Source organism: Neodiprion pinetum, chromosome 2 (assembly GCF_021155775.2).
Source record: "Neodiprion pinetum isolate iyNeoPine1 chromosome 2, iyNeoPine1.2, whole genome shotgun sequence".
Lineage (NCBI taxonomy): Eukaryota > Metazoa > Arthropoda > Insecta > Hymenoptera > Diprionidae > Neodiprion > Neodiprion pinetum.
Window position 1 is genome coordinate 2,430,067 of NC_060233.1, and position 20,988 is coordinate 2,451,054.

The following is a 20,988-nucleotide window of genomic DNA, read 5'->3' on the forward strand; positions in this document are numbered from 1 at the left end:
TTAGACATTTTCACAAAAGAGTGAGAATTGATGTTTTAATTTCATCGATAATTGTGGGCTTTTTTTCTATAAGTTAGTTAATAGAAGAGACAATTTAATTTAATTTAATATACATATTGTACAAAGGAATAATATCTTGAAAAATTTGAAAACACAGGATGAAATAAATATGTGTACATATAACGCATATAAAATGCAGCAACATTTTCTATTTCTTATAAAAAATGATACAACAGATAACACATTCTTATAATATAAACTATTGAGCAATATACAAATAAAACATGATCCTTGGAGAAAGATCATGGTACAACAAGTAAAGATGCGTTTTTAGGGATCACACATTCAGTTCCTTTCAATTATAAGTTAGACAGCGCCGTTTACAACGTAGCTCAACGATAATTGACTTTAGCATCGCAAAAAAAAAAAAAAAAAATCGCATTCCATTCATAGTAACGATTTCTTTCTCGATGAACAATAATTGATTCGCGTGAAAATCTTCACTTTTGCACGCGTATTGCACAAGTTTGAAAAATTCACAAAAAATTAAAAAATAAAATAATAATAAAGTAAAACACAACTCTTCTCATTGTATCATGACTGAAACAGATTTTTGTTATACATAAAATAGATGTTCAAATCGAAGGTCGCTACATAAAAGTTGACCCGTTTACTGCATTTCCAAAATATTATCTGGATTTAATTTCGTTTCCGTTCCTCCTGTTTTTTTTTTTTTTTACAATTAACTAGTTCGTACATGGATTTATCATTTAAGAGATACATAATTACAATTTTAGCACAAAAAAACAATTATCAAATAATTGTTAAGCTCGAGTAAAAAGCTGCCGAACTCATAGCCATGATACGATTTGAATAACCGTTTTTAAAACACAAACATATACATATAGTTTAAACATTTGTAAAGTATTGTAGAGAATGATGATTGAGAATTGTTATTATTATGATCGTTAATATTTGTTCGGTTCACAGTAGTTGCTCAATACTAGAAGAAATTCTCGCACAAATGCTAATATATAATATAGTACCTCTTATCTTAGGTAAATCCACGAATTACGTTAATTACAATCCTAAATTTTAATGACATTTGCTTTTAATTGCCCCTCCGCAGATCTTATCCTCAAGTTAATTCCCCCAATACATCGCCATATAATTATTTTTGCATTATATTAATGAGAAATAGGCACGAATTGTGGTAAATGCTTGCAGCTTATGCAGCAATTATACATTATAAGACATCTCACCAGAATATTAATATATGGCGAGCTCAAATTTGTTTCCTTCTTGAATAAATGTTCACTGTTAATCGTGCCGAAATTGTTTATGGTCGTAAAACTCACGTACTGTCCCACTGATTAATCGTTATTTTTCTATTATGTATTACTCGGTAATTGAATGATGTTTCAATTTTTTATCTTGTACATAATATGGATAATTCAATTTCATCCTAGCTGTACGCTCTTTAAAGAATTATGAAAACGATATTACTGTAAGAAAAGAAATCCAATATTGATAATGAATTCTTCCAACGCTCATTATAGATTTACACCTCAGTCATATAATACTAACACATTTTTGTGAAATACGAAATTCAACCCTAAAAAATTGGTAATTTTTCTTTTAGCAAGTTATATGCAAATCAAATCTACATTCCACTACACAACAATATTCGCCACCTATCAATAATTTTTTACCCGCAGTTTCTTTCTCATTTCAATGAAAATATACGATATACATGTACTCATTCATTGTACATAGAAAATTTACCGAAATTTTTTTTTTTTCAACTCCTAATGCTTCTCATTAATTTAGGCACATACATTAGGATCTCATTATTCAAAAACAGAATTGAATTAAAATTGCGTGCAAGTCTCAGTAATAATAATATTAACAATAGAAACGTACATGACGAGAAGTGTAATTCTTTGATTATGTTAGTTATTATTGACTTTATGCTCGCCTCGCTTTCTGTTGTGCCAGGGCAATAGCAACGAAATTTATTCAAATTGTGATAGTGTGTAAAGCACGTAATCTTCCGTAACGGACGATCACATGTTCAACAAAAGCATTACAGATCCTTCATAGATTCCGTTGAATCCGAATTTTATTTTCTATTTTCTGTTTAAGTAACTTTGAATTAGCTGGGATCCATCTTAAATATAAAGTATAGGCTGGAGTGTACGCCGTGTTCGATTCGTGTTATGAACATGTCTCACTCAATACGGTAATTATGAACTTTTAGCAGCCAAGGAATTACTAATCAGTCAATTTTATGCGCATAAGATACGTGACAAGATTTAATATAATAATCTAGGGATGGCTAGAAGGTAGATTCTAAATGCCTGTAGAACCCGACGGTTTTTTTAAATCTTCTTTGATAAATAGTATGTTAGTCGTAGGTATTGCTGTGCAATTTGATCCATTTAAGAGATCATCGTTGATTGTAAAATACTAATATTATTTCTAGCACGGCATTTTCCAAATGTAAATACAAATGAAACAATAAATTTCTACAAGATTAAAAAAAATTCTTTTTATTCTTCCAGGCGATATTCACAAGAGGAATATTCTCTTTCAAATTAACAATCGCCGTATTCAATACCTAGATCCCGATGCGAATTAATTTAACAGCAATAAATAGTAATTGATAAAATTAACGAAATCTATAATTCTTTCGAAAATAATAATGCCCTAATCATTCACTCGTTTCCACTTTCGTTCAAAATAATTCAACAGAATTTATAAAGACAAAAAAGGAAAAAAAAAAATCAATCAACAATTATTGCTTTACTGGCATAGATTGAAAAATGTTTGCTTTCTGAGTGTCCACATTATTAATTCCAAGTCAAATTCTAGCACACAAATCATGCATTTTGTTGTACTCATGCTATAATCTTATCATTGAAGATCACAAGGTCCAGAAGATATGCGTTATTGATTCAATTTTGATACATACATACATACATACATACATATATATATATATATGTATATATGTGTGTATATATGTATATATGCACCAATTCTCGACCTATTCCTATCTGAGGATGATACGTGGGAACAAAATATATATATATATTTCATAAATATATATACATATATTTTGTGCGATAAAATATGACTTTTCAACCCGGCATAGCATTCTAAATACCCAGATAACATCAGGTAGGTCTCGTATATTTGAAACTGATATATTGTAACAAATTTTGCGCTGCTGCGGTTGCCCGGTGAAGAAAAAGTGAATCGGCGAATAGCAAAGACCTTTAATTTTTTTTTTAGAATGTTTTCGTACTGTTTTTTAATATTTCTGGCCATTATTTTCGTTGTACTTTAGTTCAACTTAACGTATGTTAACGTGACATACTAGATCTCAGGGCAGTTTTTGCGGACTTGTCAAGTGCACTGTGTCCCATTTATTACTATCGAACGAGTAAGTGGTTTTGTTCCATCATATATATGATAAGAGCGAAGAAGTCAATCTAGAGAAAAAATGCCAAACTTTGTACATACAAAGTCGCTAATTTTAATTCCTTACGATATTTCTTCAATGATTCGATAAAAAAAAACAAAAAAAACTAGGTTTTACGTTAAAGTTTTGATGAGTTGCACAAGTTTCACATTGAGTTGTGAGAAGAAGCGAAATCAACTTTATTTCAATTCAAATAAATGGGGCACAGCTCAGCTCTGTGTGAATGGAAATTTTGATTACAGCGATTTCTCAGCGCGGGGTAATTCTGTAAATTGTTCTATAAACTGAGCTGATTAGCGCGGTAAACCTTTAAGATCTTGCTTCCTCTTAGGACATAATATGTACATGCCAATAATTGAATTCTTTCAGAACAGTATGAATCCGTTGATAAGATTTATCCTGAATTGTCCAACAATTGCGTAATAACTTCGATAGCTCCTAATATTCCGCAATTTGCCGTAAGATTTGAATTTTATATTTGTACTTTGCAGTACGTACGACCCACAATCAACAAATATTCATTGTGAAGAACCTAACGCTCATTTTAGAACTCCCTTCACAATAATTTCATGCAGTCTTATCACAATCACACCATGTAATACATGAACATTGTACAGTAGATTGGTTATGCTACCTAATTATAGTATGTACAGAAGTCACATAGAGGCGTCGTCTCGCCCAAAGACGGGAAGACTATTTGGCCTCTACGTCAAAGTCAAGAACCAGCAGTTTGGTTTCCTCGGTACCATTACGACTGCCCACGGCACACACCAGCTTCGTATCGCTTGCTCGAATTCTCCAAACTACACCTCCACTACCCCCACTCTCCAGAGCCACAAGATTTCTTATGAAGTCTCCTAAAATCACGTTTTAAAACAAATATCATTTTACAGTTCGGTTCCAATGCGGTAGCTCTGATATTGTGACATTGCTTTGAGCAAAGAGATGAGACCCACCAGTCTTAACATCCCACAGTTTGACAGTCCCGTCATCAGAGGATGTAATCACAAAGTGACTGTTAAACTGCAGACAGGTAACTGCGGATTGATGTTTGTTTGGCCCGGAAAGAGTTTGCAGACAATGCCCACTAACAATATCCCAAACTTTGACTGTAGAATCGGCATTACCAGATACAAGAATATTGTTACGGAGCTCCATGCCCGAAGTAAGAGACTGATGACCCATCAGGGTGTGCCTACACGCTCCCGTCTCAACTTCCCATACCCTAATGCTCGTGTCCAACGATCCACTCACCACATGGATACCGTCAAACTAAACGAGACAAGAGGAAATAGCAATTACTATTAAATGATGTAATTATACCGCAGCAGCTATTTGCTAAGAACATTTTAAATTGTTTCGGATAATAATACTAAATATTACACCTATTACATAAAGTTAAACTGCAATGATTTCTTCCAAAAGCTCTTACTTGAAGGGAATAAACGCGATTGGTATGTCCTTGCAGTGTGTGAAGGCACTCTTCTCGTTCAGGATTCCATACTTTGACCATATAGTCATAAGCCCCACTGACCACGAGTTTTCCATCATATTGCACGCATCTAACAGCTGCGAGATGTCCGACCAAAACATGGAGACACTCCCCTGTATCAACTTGCCACACCCTTAGTGTAGCGTCTCTGCTGCCACTGACCACCTTGTTGCCATGGAGGTGCATACACCTTACTGTCGATGTGTGACCGTAAAGCGTATGTATGCACTGGCCCGTCTCTGCGTTCCAAACCTTTAAGGTGCGGTCTGTGCTCCCACTGATTACTGTAGTACCAGACATCTGTGAGGACCAGACACCACCCGTATGCCCAACCAGTGTTCTTAAACACTGTTGACATAAAATTGATGTGGTTTTATTTTTATATCGAGGGTGCTTGCTTCTGCGTGTTTTATATGGAGCAATGTTCTTATTTCATAGCGGGTACGTCTATGAACATTATTTAGATGCTTTAAAAATGGTGCAATAGAAATGAATGTGAAAAAATCCCAGTATTTTTAAACAAAGTAATGTCGCAACATTCAACATAGGACTAGATAGGATGTGATACAATATCAAACATAAAATTTTGTAATTTATAACAAAATCGTACAGAATACTTGGGTCTAACAAAATAATCATATGAATTTTACCGAATACAGTATTTTATAAAGTAGGTACTTGACAAAGAATAATTTAAAATTGTTGTAAAGTACGGGAAATAGAGTTTAAAACATTTGAATTACCTTTCCTGTAACAGCAGACCAAACTTTGAGGGTATTGTCGTCTGAGCCACTGACAATTCGATTGCCAGAAAACTGGAGACAGGTAATGACATGATCGTCGTGACCCTTTAAGACTTTGGGTGTACGAATCGGTTTAGTTCTCCAATTCATTTTTATGTTATGCTGCCTCATATATGCCTGCTTCCATGGCGAGGAGCAACTATTTGAATTTCGACTATTTTTACGTTTTGGCGTAGGTAGATCTTTAAGGTCTTCTATCCCGGTTGCTCGGCATTTTTCTTTCCACAATAGATTGTCATCTGCAAGAAAGCGCCAATTTCTGCATGTTTGCGCGGCTCGCAATAAATCTCTTGGTTCTAAGAAGGCTAAGACTGACAATGCCAACTCTTTAGGGAGTAACGAAATAAAGTCCCTCTGAAATTGTGGTTCGATGACTTGCATCATATGCCGAACTTGGGTTGGTTCGCATCTTTCTATTAGCTCATCAATAGCCAACATCCTTTCTGCATTTGACCATCTCTGTAACAATTTATTTTACTCAAAGGTCTATTGTCATTAATAACATAAACTCCACAGTCTTCACCACTTACCTGAAACTGTAATAACCAACTGCTCATTTCAGGTGGGGGATTGTCTCGGGTCGGAATGATGCTTCTCACATGCTTCCCTTTGTCGTCAACCCGTTTCACAACCCTACAAAATTAGTTAAAATTAAAAATAGTTTACAATGATCTAACACAATTATATCTCCCTGTTGCAAGCAAATTGGCATTGTTAAACAATTGTATGTACCATATTGAATTTCAAAAAAACAAAAAATGTAACAAGTTCAAACTACTCACATAATATAAGTCTTTTCCTCTGGGTTAAGCTTTTTACAGGGCAGTGTAGACTCAGCTTCGCTTTTACGTTTCCTCTGAGGCTGTACTGCGTCTAGTGGAACACATGTGTGAAGTATGGGACTAAGAGGTCTCGGTGGTAATGTCGGCGATGATTGCAACGATAACGAATGGCAGTCGTTGGCATCATTCTCTTCTCCACATTCGGCATCGCAATACATGCCCCCATCACTTGTCTGAACATTGATGAAAAGAAAGTTTTAAATAAGCAGAGTAACGACAACATACTTTTGTATTTACAATGCTCTTCTCTTATCTACCTCGCTTTCTTCATCCATACTATCCTCTTCTTCTTCCTCGCCTTCTTCTCCATAATCCTCAGACTCCCCATCGTGCACAAGTGCGGATTGCAGAGGATCTAGTGTACTTGGTCCTGGAACACCTTCAACACCTTCAACGGGACTAGGGCTTGTACCTCCTGGTTTTTCTCCTCCTAACGCCTTGGACGACGACGAAGGGGTAGACATCACTGAGTTCTGGCGTTATCACAGGCCCAGAAAATTGAAAGCATTATATTGGAGTGAGATTCTCTAGGTCAAACAGTCGTCATATTAATCTTTTGCTGTGTAATGTTTGGACGGTAAAAAGATGTTTCATACTAAAATAACATATCGAGCTAATTTTGCACAGCCACTGCCGCTAGAGAATTCTTTGAGATAGAGTAAATATTAAATGAAAGTTAAGAGCTCCAAATCACTGCTATTAAAAATGAAAAGCTTCCAATTTGCAATATTGCTCCTAATTTGAGCCACAGTTATGAAAAGAAACTTGTTTATGCTACACCTGTGATCGACGACAAGTATGGTCATGATATTGGTTCGAAATGAAATGAAAGCAATTGATACATAATAATAATCAGTCGGAGGTATTAATGAATTGAATTAGATTTTAATGGAGGTTAAAGAAAATATGTGAAAATGGTAAGAGAGGTGAATTGAGGTGTGTGATAAAAATCACACGGATGAAATACACGGATGATAATTCGAACTACAATTGAGGTAAACCCTAACCTTGAAAAAGAGCACAAGTAGAACTTGCCATTTTGAAGATAGCCTTTAAGAGAAAATGTAACAAAGGGCCGGTTTGCCACACCCTGGGAAGCAGGGAGCGATTTACCACTCGATAAAATGGCTAGATGCAAAACGGCGGTGAAAGAAGTGTGGAAAAAATCAAATAGGTTCATACATGGTCGACTGATTTCCACTTCTCTGCCTTCCTTCAGCGGTACGGGTTTATTCAGTGTCTCGCCTCGCGCGAGACGTCCCAACTTGTTCGGGGTTGTAATTAATTTTCTATCAACTACACACGGCACGCATTTCTCGTATGGTACACCTCGGTTAGGTTATAATCTCGCAAATTTATTCCCCACAATTATTATTCCACCACTAATCTCTGCAAATAAAAACAATAAACGCTGATAAACACGGCGTAGGATCCATCGACGAACCGAAGTTGTTCCCTTCGAACTCCGTGCTTCGCACGATGCCTTTGCACATGCGTTTACTTCGGTTAAAAGACCACGTTCTCAACACACTCTAGCCGCGTTTCCACTGATCTCTGTACTAACTGGATGGCTGACTAGTGACTAGCGACCTAGGCCCTTTTGATTCGATCAGAAGCAGACGAAATCGATACCAGCGCCTCAATAACCTTAGCGGAACTAACGAATCACGTGGTTTATTGCGTATGTCATTGGTTAAAGTGACAAGACCATGTGACTAAATCTGTTTCTGATAGACTATCACCCGGGTGACCCGTTAGTTTAACTTCGGGTATTGCAGCGCTAGTGTCGGTTTATGATTTGGGGCTCACGAGATCAGTGCTCATTTCCACATCTCTACACGACTAGTTCACCCGGAACTCCGTGAGAGGACGCCAAAGCTGCGTTCAAATGAGATCGCCCAAGGTTTTTTTTGCCTGGAGAGTCAATGCGTACGGGATACATTTTTTTAAAAATTCATTCGCTGGATCAGCCCGATGCAGCGGTGGTAGGGTCATGGTAATGGTAGAGTAGGAGTCACCGTCAGTGACGTCAGAGACCTAAATTTTGAAGGTTAAAAATTTGACAGAACAGCAAACTTCTCCAATCGAGAGCGATCGAGGCAGTTTACGCAACGTGCGTTCGATAATTTATTTATGGATAACTGAGCTTTTTTTGCACGTGTATAAAACAGCATTAATATCATCAGTTCAAGACTTTCTTGAATTCCGCATACTTCACTCTGGTGAGCTAAGGTTAGGGAGGAGCCATTTCACAATAAAATGGCAGCAGGAACAACATTACAGGTACTAACTATTGGGAAGGTTTCCTCAAATTTTAAGCCTGGATATTTTCAATTGACCAATTATTCTCGTTTTCTACCCGTATAAATACAGAAAGCCATAGACCTGGTTACCAAGGCCACCGAGGAAGATCGGAACAAAAACTATGAAGAGGCTCTGAAGCACTATGAACACGGCGTTGAATACTTTCTTCATTCAATCAAATGTACACATCATCAGTATTTACATGCCTCAGACTCTCGATTCTTCTTCCAATTCACTTCTGTGGCATGAATAAGTTTTCTCAAATACATATTTGTTGACTTTGTTTTCAAAATGCAAACACTTTATTCAATGTTCACTTCATTCAACTTCGCTTCATTTCACCAATCAAACTTGTTTTCAGATGAGGCTCAGGGAGAACGGGCCAAGGAAAGCATTAGGACAAAGTGTTTACAATACCTGGACCGAGCTGAGAAGCTGAAGGAATATCTAAAGAAGGGAAAAAAGAAACCGGTCAAAGATGGAGAGAGTAATTCTAAAAGCGATGATAAAAAGGGTGACAGTGGGGATAGCGACAGTGACAGCGATCCAGAAAAAAAGAAATTACAAAGCAAATTGGAAGGGGCAATAGTAATTGAGAAACCACAAGTAAAGTGGAGTGATGTCGCAGGGTTGGACCTTGCTAAGGAAGCTCTAAAAGAGGCTGTTATCTTGCCCATTCGTTTCCCACATCTGTTTACTGGGAAACGTATCCCATGGAAAGGCATTCTGCTCTTTGGCGTAAGTTTCAGACCCAAAACCCTTCAATTTATGTTATATGTATATTTTTGTATCATTTGTTATGTATTCCCACTATATATGTTTATATTTATTCCAGCCTCCTGGTACTGGTAAATCGTATCTAGCAAAAGCAGTAGCAACTGAAGCAAACAACTCCACTTTCTTGTCTGTATCTTCATCAGACCTGGTCAGTAAGTGGCTCGGAGAATCTGAGAAGCTAGTGAAGAATCTATTCGAATTGGCACGCCAACGCAAGCCTAGTATAATATTTATTGATGAGGTAGATTCTCTCTGCTCCTCAAGATCAGACAACGAATCTGAATCTGCTCGCAGAATAAAAACCGAATTTCTAGTTCAAATGCAAGGTGTGAAGATAAAATTCAAAGAGCTCAGTTTTCCCAGTTTCATTCAGGGTTTGAATGTAACGCACCCTTTGTTTTTCTTCTAGGTGTTGGGACTGACAACGAGGGAATTCTTGTTCTCGGTGCAACCAATATACCCTGGGTATTGGACTCTGCAATCAGAAGACGTTTTGAGAAGCGAATTTATATTCCCCTTCCAGAAGAGCATGCTCGTATGGTTATGTTCAAACTTCACCTTGGTAATACCGCTCACGTCCTGTCCGAGGATGATTTTAAGAAATTAGCAGCCGCAACTGATGGCTACTCGGGAGCTGACATAAGCATTATTGTTCGTGACGCACTTATGCAGCCTGTGAGGCAAGTTCAAACGGCCACCCATTTCAAAAAAGTGCGCGGACCTTCTCCGAAAGATCCAACAATAATTGTCGATGACCTTCTCACCCCTTGCTCTCCGGGCTCACCTGGTGCCATCGAAATGACCTGGATGGAAGTTGAGGGAGATAAGCTCTTCGAACCTCCAGTCACTATGGTAAGGATGAGTTAGCCGATACCTATAAATTTATTTGCTAATTTTTTCATAGTTCTGTAAACAAAAACATGATGCACAGAATTGTGGGTGTATTTTTTGTCTTTCTATTCAGTGAAATTTTTTAATGATGATTCTAACGACTTTTATTTTTATCAATTTAGAAAGACATGATGAAGTCACTGGCTACCACACGTCCGACAGTTAATGAGGATGATATGGCAAAGCTGGAGAAGTTTAAGGAAGATTTCGGCCAAGAAGGCTGAAGCAATCTACAATCCAGTTACAAAAGAATTTCACCCACAATTAAGACATACACAAAGTTATACACGCTTGCCTTATTCCGAATTAGGATGAAACACAGATTTAGCGTTTGTATGAAAAAAAAGCAAGAAAATGAAAAATAGCTTCACCAGATTTTCTTTCAAGTCCTTGTAAGATACTCGACATATTTCTTTTGCTGTCGATGATATACAATTGAATTAAAATTATATAAATTACCAATGATAAGCATGAATGGCACCAGTCCTTGGGCGTAATTTTACATGTAATTATAATGTATAAATATTAAATATACAACATTATCTATCTGCGAAAATATTATAATTACGTTTGACAGAAATAAATAAAAATAAATGAATAATAAGTCATGTCTACGGTCGCAGCAAAATAATCTGCAATTTTACGAACAAAGTAGCTGCACTTACATGAAATTTACTCTTGGCATTGCTAATCAGTCAATTGCTTTTTTCACCCTCGGTTTCCACGTAGCTAAGAATCCCTAGATGTATTACTTACAAAGTTATGATCATTGATTATTAAATAATATTTTTCTACTTCCTTACAATTTTTTACGTTAATGCAATTAATATCGAGATGATCTTTTAAGATATATACGGAAGGTGTACATTACTGTGTACTCACCGGCAATGAATAAGAAATAAAATAGGCTCGAGGTACTCACAAAATTGCAAAATAAAACATCCGCACAGGTTTTCATCCATACGTGATGTATATCAATGTGTTAATAATAAGTATAATTAGTACTTGTACTATGTAAATTGTGTTTTTATTGTTAACTAAATAAATAACAAGTTATTATAATGTATTTGAATTAGACAGTTCACAGTTGCATTTCAATAAACGCCTGAATTGTAAAAATATCACAAAATGAGAAGTCCGGATTTAGCCGAAAAGGATCGTATACTTTTAAAGGGTTCGAAACCAAGTTATGCAACAGCAATTCTAATGACATCACAAAAAATTCACACTCCCTTCCTCGGCAAGCTCAATAAACATCGATTTTTCATTACTTATATTGAGTTTGGTACCGCCCAACTGCATCTCGCAATAAATACGTATCTAAGCTTCATTATCTGGCAGGTATTCAAAAACTTCTTATACACTCTCAAGTCGGTTATACTTGTTAAACTTTAACTGCTATAGCGCCTTTTGCACATAGTTATAAGCATTTTCGTTGCAAGTTTAAAAAGGTCAGCTAATGAATACTTCTGTCGATGCTGCTAATGTGAATTACATAAATATACGTATAATACGCTAAAATAATCTATGGCAGTAAGTAGAGATGCGTAAAATCGCCAGCGATTGATTCAGCAGAAATAAAAGTATATAAAGATACTGGTTTTGGTGAAACGGTTTGATTCAAATAGCGTCAAGAGAGATTATCTCCTTCAGCACTGGATAATTGCATCTGCATTTCAGCATTCAAAGCTGAAGAAGTTGCTTACAATGACTTCAGGCTTATATAATAATCACGGAGGACAGTGCCTTAAGAATTCAGAGTCAAAGTACGCAACAGTGATAGTAATGTCATCACGAAATACTCTAACTACTTCACCAGGCAATGTCAATAATTGGGACAATTTTCCATGGTCTATACCATACTCCGTACCTCCGAGCGCATTTCGCAATAAATGCGTAGCTGCATTACTGTCTAGTGGTTTTTTTTTCAGGCCATCTTTACGCTGTAGTAGCATCTCATTAATTTCTGATAGCTTCATGTTTTTTCTCGGGAGTTTCAGCGGACTCAGAGTTACTTTTCCGCTCATGTGCTCACCGACAAGTCTGACTGCTTCCAAAGGTGATATCAACTCCCACAATCCATCGCTACCAATTATCAGAAATTTATCTCTTGGGGTCAATCTATGATAGTGTACTTCTGGTTTAGCAGTTAGATACGGAGGAGTATGATAATTCGGAGGGATAGCACTTTCACCAAAATACGGCACTACTACATCCTTCAATATCTCCTTACTCCATTTATATCTAAAGTCTCCCATAGCACGCAGAGGTGCGAGTTGACCAAGGAGACGCTCCATCTTTATTACAGTAGACCGTTCGTTGTTCGGATGCTCAGATAAAATCCTTTCTACTTCTGTACGGTTATCACTGTTATGTTCCACCGTCATCATCTTCGCTGACCATGCATCATTTTCTGAGAATAAGAAAGAAAATTCAATATTCAATAAAATATCCTCTAAATTCTGTCATCACTTTGTCAGTGCATTGATGGAATGGTATTCTATAATGGTTTTTTCGCACAGTTTATAGTCAAGTTAGATGTAACAAATGAATTTTTAATGTTGAACATGTTATACATATGTAGCACCTGAAAGTACGCCAAGCACAGCTTGGCAATCTCCAAGACCAGCAACATGCAAGTGAGGTCCGTCTATGTGGGCTATCACAGCCACAGCACCAGACATTGCAACGGCGAGAGTCCTTGCGGCATCTTTTCTACTTAGTTTCATCAAGGCTTCGCAGGAAAGATCGTTATCCAATCTAAGAAAGGCATTTTCAAGAGCTGTTTCCATGTGAAATTCTTTTGTAGATCCATGTTCGACCAGCTCTTTGACGAATGAAAAAAAACTTGCTTGATAGAGTTCTCGGATATCGGCAACAAGCTCTACTTTATCATTGAAACTTTCTATCAGTTCCAACCTCCTATCGTCACTCTCAATCGAGTTGAGATACTTTTTTAATATCTCAGTGGGAAGTAAGCATGCAGAAATGTAGTGGAACAGTCGTTTCGAAATAACCTGAGCACAGGCACCACCTCCGTGACCATCAAATACTCCCAACAACGTACCTAATAAAAGAAATTCATTCATTGTTCGTTTGATTCTTATTTTTATTTTTTTTCAGAAGACACAACAAAATGTACAATTGTGCAAATGTTCCTATTGCTATTCTGTGTGTCTAAAATAGCTTTCCCGAACACAAGACCCAAGATTTAATCAACGAATTATTGAGTCGACAAATTTCATGCAATTCTTCAAACATGCTTGCAATAATTAAGCTATCTGATACACCACCCACATCGACGTTTCCAAACTATTATTACAATATAATACTGTGCACGTGGAACAAATTACAATAAAAATTTCAAGCATTGTGAATTCATGTATTTTTTACCTTTTGTTAAAAGACATTGTGCCTCGGATCTGGTGTCCTCTATAGGATTATTAGATGCCAGTTGATTTGAGTCGTAGCATTTAATTGAATTTGGACCATCAAAATCTTTGGCATACTCATTGGCTTGTAATATAGACGTCACCTACAATTTAAACAAGTAACATTCATTTTATCTTCCAGTTAAAGTGAATCAGTTGTTTATTGACTAACCATGGGAAAAATGTACCAACCTATATTAGATTATATGGAATCAAGGAGTAACGAAAACAAGTGCTATGTGGTAAGCATGAGCTCAATCAATGTTCAATTAGATGAGTGATAATTGTTTGTTCATCTGTTAAGATTGATGCGTTTGATAGTAACTGCATGCTCTAAAATAATTTCAAATAAGGTTCATACCTCTTGAGGAGTGAGACGAGGTAAGGTGGCGTAGAATCGCTGTTGAGCTTTATCGACTGGATATTTGATGTGCCTGGTACCGACGTTGGTGCAATTTAAAACAAGCCGGGGGGCACAACTACGGAGTACCATCCTACAGACCTTACAGATAATGATTTCGTATCTTCTACAGGAGAAACTTTTGTTTCAAAAGATATAAAAACTGTTTACGGTACCGCCACTTTTCCAGCACATTTTTTTCAAATTAGGCACACTGGAAGAAGGTTAGAAGATTCGTGAATTTGCCACACTTGGCTGGCTGATGAATTAAATTCACGCTAATTTAGGCTACTATTGGCAGATTCAACACTGTTTCTCTAGGGCATTCTCACCCTGTGAGTTAACAAATAGAAAATCTTCGAGTCTTAAAATAGTTAACAATTTCAGCGACTGACCTCGTCTCTTGCTCCGATCCTCGGACGAGCACGGGGTTGGATTGTGTTCGCGCAAATATTTGTTGCTAACTTCAAACGTGTAATCAGTGATTCTCAACTCATATTTCGCAAATGCGGATTTCAAGTTGGAACGAGAAAATTGTACAACGACTACAGCGTTGAGTACAACAGTGATTGAGAAATATAATAATTATTCGTATGGGATGAACCCCGTCCAATACTACACCGTTCATTTAACTGTTGCCATAACTCGTGGGTACTAAGAATCTGGAAACGAATTTGAATTTGGCGGGCTCTTTTCAATGTCGCTTCCTTGTGGCGTTGAGCGTGGTTTTTTAGCGAAACTAACCGATGTTCGTGTGACGCCACCTACAGAACTCTAGCCGCGACAATTTCGGCAATATTTATAATCCAGTATGCTATATAACGCGCTACTAGACCCGTGATCCGCCTCACAGATTCAAATTTGATAGCTGTTTAACGGCCAGCGATGCTTACCGTTGTTTGTTTGGCTCTAATCTTACCCCCAACAAAGAGTGTGAATTTTATTAAAAGTGAATATATACCATCAACACCGCATAGGAGTACTGGAGCGAAACCAGGACGCGTAAATAAGGTATTTTACACTGGTGAAATGAGATATAAATCAAATCAAAGCGGGTGGTTAATTAGATATATACAAGTTTCAGGGGTAGCGCTTACATCGGCGGCACAATAACTGAACGATGGTTTTCAATCGCAAAGATCTCGCGAAAGCGTTTTCGCCGAACAAATTGAAGGTACATGCTCGCAAGAGGCCCATAGCGGGCAATTCGTCGCAAAAATGTACGACAAACGGCGTCGCGGGAAACTTCGTAAAAAGCGATGTGGGAGGTTCCCGGGCAGCAAATGTGCGAGTGATCGTTCGCGTACGTCCAGAGAATGAGCGGGAATTGCAAGGTAATCAGAGAATCATCGTCAAGACAATAGATGACAAGATGCTTATATTCGACCCGAAAGCCGAGGAAAATCCTTTCTACTATCAAGGCGTTGCCCAGAAGGGTCGCGACCTGCTCAAAAAGCAGAACAAGGAGATGGAATTTATTTTTGACAGGGTGTTCGACTCGACGGCCACAAACCTGGACGTCTTTCAAGGCAGCACCAAGAATGTCATAACCACTCTCCTCGATGGCTACAACTGCTCCGTTTTTGTGTACGGTGCAACAGGCGCCGGAAAAACTCACACAATGTTGGGGGGTGACGGGGATCCTGGAATAACTTATCTCACTATGGCTGAACTTTTTTCCGAAATCAATGAACAGAGTGAACGAAAGGAGTTCAACCTGGGGGTGAGTTATCTTGAAGTGTACAACGAAAATGTTCAGGACTTACTCGTTAAATCTGGACCTCTGCACATCAGGGAAGATGGAAGTCGTGGCATCATGGTAGCCGGACTGACAATTATAACTATAAAAAGTGCCGATGAACTACTGGCCCTTCTGGCAAAGGGGAATAAAAATCGGACTCAGCATCCGACTGACGCTAATGCGGAGAGCAGCCGAAGCCACGCAGTTTTCCAGGTTTATGTCAAGATGAAAAATAAGCTGGATGGTCAAGCGAGGCATGTAAAATTATCGATGATCGATTTAGCCGGCTCTGAACGGGCATCTGCGACGGGATGCAAGGGAGCCAGATTCAAAGAGGGAGCTAACATCAACAAATCTTTGCTGGCACTTGGCAACTGCATTAATAATTTGGCTGACGGTCTGAGCCACATTCCGTACAGGGACTCGAAGCTCACGAGATTACTGAAGGATTCACTGGGCGGAAATTGCCACACTGTCATGATAGCCAATGTCAGTCCCTCAAATTTCAGCTATGAAGACACTTACAATACTTTGCGATATGCCAATAGAGCAAAGAAGATAAAGACAAACATGAAGAAGAATGTTGTCTCTTGCCAAATACATATCACAGGCTATATCAAGATGGTGGAGGAACAAAAGAAGGAAATTGAGAGCCTTAAGCGGAAGTTGTTGGAGGTTGGAAGCAGCTCAGCTGCGCCTTTGGTTAGAGAAGAAGAAGATTTATCCGAATGGCATACGAGGATATCGCAGTTGCATGCGAAAAAGAGAGTCTTGAATGCTAAGATCCTTTCACTTGAAAGTACGGACAAAATATTATGCTGCCGAATAGAATATAAAAAGAAGGCAAACTCTAGACTACGTGCCTTAAGTTTTGACGTTGATGCTGTGGTTCTTGACGACGTTAACACCAGTGGTAAAACACGTGTCAACAAATCAATGTGCTTCTTCAAGAGGCAGAGAGAGAGTATAAAAATTCAAATGGACGCTGCATGGAATGAGCTAAGAGAAATTGAAACTGAACTTCATAATTTGAATCTCGAAATAGAATCAAACGGCCTATCGAATAAATTGGCTGACAAAATATTAATTTGCAAGAAAGACATTAATCAGTCCATAGTCGAACAACAACTAGAACATTCGAAGAAACTTTCTAATCTCCAAGAGTCCGAAATACATTCTACAGGCAACATCGTTCAGCTGGTGGGTAAAACTTTGGTCAGATTTTTCAACCTGATGCACGGGTATGGAACGATAACTGAGCCAATGAGAGAAGAATTCAAACAGCTTATTAAAACATCTGAAGGAGTTAAGAGCATCAAGTGGTCGGATGAGGAATTAACGATGGAAGAAAAACAGTTTCACAATTTTGGCTCTCTCAGTATTGAGCAGCTTGACAATCCTCTGCAACACGAATCACCACCTTCACCAATGGTGTTACTAGAGGATGACGAAAATGCGAATAATAGCATAATAAATACAACGTTTGATACTCTTCCCACTGAGGAAGATCTGGCAAAGTTAAATAACGCGACAATGACGGTCGATGCAAAGGAGGCGAGTTTGACAGAATTAGAAAGCGAGGATTGCGGCGACGATGAAATAACTGATGAGAAGGGAATTGATACGGAGAAGTTGAACAATACGTTTAATTTGATCGAAAATAAAGCTAAGAAACGTGTTTTAATGGATAAAAATCACGTGACTAGCAAACCGACGGCGAGTAAACTGGCAAAGAAACTAACGCCGCAAAAGACTCAGAAACCTTTGCGAGAAAATAACAGTGCCACTGGCAAGGAGAACAAGACTGTCCCCAAAAGCGTTATGAGCGCTAAGAGTATTGCTATTTTGAACAAAATGAAAGCTGAGCGGATGAAGAATTTGCAAACCGTCGTAAACGAACCGTTCAGCGATCAGCCTAATTTGGTCCATACAAAGACGATGCGTGTAAAAGACAAAAGAGGCTTGTTGTCCAGCTCGCATCCTTACAACAGACCTAGTGCAAAGCAGAAGTAAGTTATATTTTAGATCAGTATTTTTGGTAAGCATTTTTAAAATGTTCTTATGTATGTATGTATGTACCTGGAAAACCTCGATAGGAAAATTATTAGCCGAGGTATCTGTTTGTTTTTTCAAAATCATTTTGATGCAGTGCCTCCAAAGTGGGAATGAAAAACATATCTTATAATAATCACAGCACAGAGCTTGACTCAAATTTTATCATAGCACTAATTAAAGTTTTTTTTAACTTCATTCACGAAAGTAATTGTTTTAGATTTAACTCAGCCCTGCCATCTTCACGGGTTCCCTGGTGATCCTACGAGCTAGTACAAACGTTTCTTCGTTATGCATTTTACCCAAGTGAAAAAAAAATTATATGATTTAGAGTCAGTAAAGACGTTGTTTGCAAACACTGTGTAATTGCTATTTCTAAACTTGGTTAGAATAACATTATTCTTTCTACTGCAATTACATGATACCAGGTATCGAGTTGCAACCAATATTCTTGCTAATTCCAATCAATGAGCTGCATATACAAATATTACGATTATCATGAGGTACATGAATAAATACATGAACGTACAAGAGCGTGAGAGTTATAAGTACCATATAATGTAATATTTTCATAGCTTAATAATTAAATTCAACTCGGTGATTTCGTTAAAAAAAAGTAGCGCGGTGACTAAAAATTAGCTTTCATGTTTTCCCCATAATACGTATGTCTTTCCATGTCATTTGGGTCCAAAATTTTATGGGTGGTGATGAAGATATGTAAAAATTTCTAAATTAATAAATACCGGTATTACATTATATTAATAATACATTAAACTTTATTGACCACAATAATTATAAATATTTGATAGTAGCTTTATATATGTATATGTATAATGTAAAGAATTTATTAATGTAGATGTTGTATTGTGAAAAAAAAAAAATTAACTCATATCTCTTTAATTTACGCACTTGACTTCATATTATTTTTGTAACATCCTAAGAAAACGAGATTTTTTAAAAAGTAAAGTACCTATTTATAATAATGATTTCTGGAAAATTCTTGACCCTCTTTTATCGTGCAACAATTATGAAAAAAAATTCTGAAATTACGAATTACTCAGAGGTAACTTTTTACACTTGATTCAACAAATTCTACAATCGCTATGGTTATTCATCCATTCAGGATTAAATATTATTTCATCAGCGGTCTTATTAAAAATTGCTTTACATAGGTGATGTGCTTCAAATTTTTCAACCTAAACTGATTGTGTTGATATTAAATATACAAATCGGAATTATTTATCGTATTATGCATTACCGATAATCAAGAATTTGATTAATCAATTTTCACACCGTATTTTCACTCGGCTTTTCTTCAAACGTTTTTTTCATTGAACAACTCCTGCAAAAAATAAGAATAAGTCTCATAATCGAATTAAATTAATTAATAAAGTAAACGATAAAGACAATCTCTTAACAATTTGTCAAACTCAATTTTCGCGTGTAAGACATAATTGAATATTCTTGACGCAGTAAAATGAGTTTGGCTGAACTGCTTTATTATACCTAGAAAAAATATACTGAAAACATTTGAAAAGTCATGAAAGCTCACATAACGGTCCATAGCGCGAAATACTCGCTCTGCAATGTCCTGGATGCTAGCCTCCAGTGACTGCCGACTGCTAACAATCGTAGGAATGATGGATCTTGATCGATCGAATAATGAAACAAAGGATTGTATCAAGAATGCCAAAAACGCCAGTGAAGCCAGGATGCTTATGGGGTCGAATCCTCTGCAATAATCACAAGTAAATGATCTATCAACGTTGTCCACGATTCTATCTACTTTGAGAAACAGGATATTGAACTCACAGAAACGCTGGTACATATGTGTGAGCTGGTGCAGCTGGAGCTCCGTAAGTGTTGTAGTAGCTTCTTGGCTTTACTTCGTCGTAGTAAGTTCCTTTTCGCCTTTCTGAGGTACTGCTTGAAAACTTGGAGAAATCTTGCAAAGGGATTCTGAACCTTTCCACGAGTTCGCAGAGCGTCAAACTCTTGCATGCCCTCAAATCCTTCAGCGCTGTTAAAAATACTGAGTACAAGTCTGTTGTGTACGGATGTTCTGTTGTGCGAATTTTCTCCGTCTGTTGTTGCGCGACGATTGATCCCCAGAGTTGAAAAGTTGTCAGTAATCCAATCCACAACATTTTCATCTGAGAATGAATATGCAAAACATAAATTCGTATTTTATTTAAACACAAGGCGATATTAACTTTGCCCATCCGTACCGAATTGCATTCCATCAGGCACCACCAAATTCGAACAACGCACCTCTCATTATAGTTTCTTCTTCACTACTGGGATGTTGGAAACGAAAGGAGTAACTCCAAACGGGGCGATGTAAGATGTGTATATACATATATGTATATATATACCAACGTATAACGAGAGAACGCAATTAGGCATACTTGGCTCGCTCCACTTGTCTGTTACGCTCTTAGACACACGATCGTTTATGTGAATTTGGGTGCGTCCTGTGTGACGACTATTATGAAAAGGTCTATTCTGTTTACCTAAGGATGACATTTTAATAGCACAACTTCATTGTCGTTGGCCAATGAGCCTTGAGTAACATCGGGGTGCACGAGTTGGACACTTTGCATAAGTGAAAAATTTGCGTCACATTCTGACCGTTAGTCTCAATTGAAATTGACGTTCAAATAATCGCTCTGATGTACCGAACACATGTGAGAAGGATTCCTCTGAGTCTATTTGTACTTAATGACTCCTCCGATCTACAAATAATTTACCACTGACAATACTCTCGG

The 20,988-nt window shown here is 37.4% G+C and overlaps 5 protein-coding genes across 9 annotated transcripts; 2 read left to right on the top strand and 3 right to left on the bottom strand.

Annotated features, from left to right (window-relative positions):
- Positions 1-651: 651 nt before the first annotated feature.
- Positions 652-8,110, bottom strand: ago (F-box and WD-40 domain protein 7). Of its 2 annotated transcripts, none has more exons than XM_046614518.2 (8): positions 7,807-8,110; positions 6,882-7,097; positions 6,565-6,797; positions 6,313-6,415; positions 5,723-6,241; positions 4,920-5,327; positions 4,444-4,759; positions 652-4,344 (listed from the first exon to the last, which is right to left on the bottom strand). In XM_046614518.2, the coding sequence occupies exons 2-8, from the start codon at positions 7,086-7,088 to the stop codon at positions 4,181-4,183; spliced, it is 1,950 nt and encodes a 649-aa protein (XP_046470474.1). In that variant the 5' UTR covers positions 7,089-7,097; positions 7,807-8,110; the 3' UTR covers positions 652-4,180. The 2 variants fall into 2 exon arrangements, with proteins under 2 accessions (XP_046470474.1, XP_046470475.1); XM_046614519.2 differs by having other exon boundaries at positions 6,882-7,151.
- A 434-nt stretch (positions 8,111-8,544) lies between these two features.
- Positions 8,545-11,933, top strand: Vps4 (vacuolar protein sorting 4). Its single transcript, XM_046614523.2, has 6 exons — positions 8,545-8,907; positions 8,998-9,109; positions 9,290-9,666; positions 9,764-10,031; positions 10,115-10,557; positions 10,719-11,933. Exons 1-6 carry the CDS (start codon positions 8,884-8,886, stop codon positions 10,818-10,820), a joined length of 1,326 nt encoding a protein of 441 aa, XP_046470479.1. The 5' UTR covers positions 8,545-8,883; the 3' UTR covers positions 10,821-11,933.
- On the bottom strand, positions 11,315-14,973 carry Pdp (pyruvate dehydrogenase [acetyl-transferring]-phosphatase 1-like protein, mitochondrial). Of its 2 annotated transcripts, XM_046614521.2 has the most exons (5): positions 14,823-14,973; positions 14,389-14,641; positions 13,990-14,131; positions 13,184-13,663; positions 11,315-13,009 (listed from the first exon to the last, which is right to left on the bottom strand). In XM_046614521.2, the coding sequence occupies exons 2-5, from the start codon at positions 14,518-14,520 to the stop codon at positions 12,327-12,329; spliced, it is 1,437 nt and encodes a 478-aa protein (XP_046470477.1). In that variant the 5' UTR covers positions 14,521-14,641; positions 14,823-14,973; the 3' UTR covers positions 11,315-12,326. The 2 variants fall into 2 exon arrangements, with proteins under 2 accessions (XP_046470477.1, XP_046470476.1); XM_046614520.2 differs by having other exon boundaries at positions 14,389-14,973.
- Positions 14,974-15,257: 284 nt separating this feature from the next.
- LOC124211451 (Kinesin-like protein at 67A) lies at positions 15,258-19,203 on the top strand. Of its 2 annotated transcripts, none has more exons than XM_046610511.2 (3): positions 15,258-15,438; positions 15,506-18,177; positions 18,441-19,203. In XM_046610511.2, the coding sequence occupies exons 2-3, from the start codon at positions 15,548-15,550 to the stop codon at positions 18,478-18,480; spliced, it is 2,670 nt and encodes an 889-aa protein (XP_046466467.1). In that variant the 5' UTR covers positions 15,258-15,438; positions 15,506-15,547; the 3' UTR covers positions 18,481-19,203. The 2 variants fall into 2 exon arrangements, with proteins under 2 accessions (XP_046466467.1, XP_046466468.1); XM_046610512.2 differs by having other exon boundaries at positions 15,512-18,177.
- LOC124211452 (uncharacterized) lies at positions 19,026-20,894 on the bottom strand. Of its 2 annotated transcripts, none has more exons than XM_046610515.2 (4): positions 20,492-20,894; positions 20,033-20,373; positions 19,773-19,953; positions 19,026-19,562 (listed from the first exon to the last, which is right to left on the bottom strand). In XM_046610515.2, exons 2-4 carry the CDS (start codon positions 20,371-20,373, stop codon positions 19,536-19,538), a joined length of 549 nt encoding a protein of 182 aa, XP_046466471.1. In that variant the 5' UTR covers positions 20,492-20,894; the 3' UTR covers positions 19,026-19,535. The 2 variants fall into 2 exon arrangements, with proteins under 2 accessions (XP_046466471.1, XP_046466469.1); XM_046610513.2 differs by having other exon boundaries at positions 20,449-20,894.
- Positions 20,895-20,988: the final 94 nt, after the last annotated feature.

Bases quoted from the DNA above. Each gene is read 5' to 3' on its own strand.
- ago (XM_046614518.2), bottom strand. From the start codon at position 7,088: ATGTCTACCCCTTCGTCGTCGTCCAAGGCGTTAGGAGGAGAAAAACCA. The intron at 6,416-6,564 runs GTGAGTAGTTTG...CTAATTTTGTAG, and splicing joins GAGGAAAAGACTTATATTAT to GGTTGTGAAACGGGTTGACG. The intron at 4,760-4,919 runs GTAAGAGCTTTT...TGTCTCGTTTAG, and splicing joins ATCGCGTTTATTCCCTTCAA to TTTGACGGTATCCATGTGGT.
- Vps4 (XM_046614523.2), top strand. From the start codon at position 8,884: ATGGCAGCAGGAACAACATTACAG. The intron at 8,908-8,997 runs GTACTAACTATT...GTATAAATACAG, and splicing joins CAGCAGGAACAACATTACAG to AAAGCCATAGACCTGGTTAC. The intron at 10,558-10,718 runs GTAAGGATGAGT...TTATCAATTTAG, and splicing joins TCGAACCTCCAGTCACTATG to AAAGACATGATGAAGTCACT.
- Pdp (XM_046614521.2), bottom strand. From the start codon at position 14,520: ATGGTACTCCGTAGTTGTGCCCCCCGGCTTGTTTTAAATTGCACCAAC. The intron at 14,132-14,388 runs GTATGAACCTTA...TTTAAATTGTAG, and splicing joins CTCGTCTCACTCCTCAAGAG to GTGACGTCTATATTACAAGC. The intron at 13,010-13,183 runs GTGCTACATATG...TCTTATTCTCAG, and splicing joins TGTGCTTGGCGTACTTTCAG to AAAATGATGCATGGTCAGCG.
- LOC124211451 (XM_046610511.2), top strand. From the start codon at position 15,548: ATGGTTTTCAATCGCAAAGATCTCGCGAAAGCGTTTTCGCCGAACAAA. The intron at 18,178-18,440 runs GTAAGTTATATT...TAATTGTTTTAG, and splicing joins AGACCTAGTGCAAAGCAGAA to ATTTAACTCAGCCCTGCCAT.
- LOC124211452 (XM_046610513.2), bottom strand. The intron at 19,954-20,032 runs GTGAGTTCAATA...TGATTATTGCAG, and splicing joins ACATATGTACCAGCGTTTCT to AGGATTCGACCCCATAAGCA. The intron at 19,563-19,772 runs GTGAGCTTTCAT...TATTTTTTGCAG, and splicing joins TTCGCGCTATGGACCGTTAT to GAGTTGTTCAATGAAAAAAA.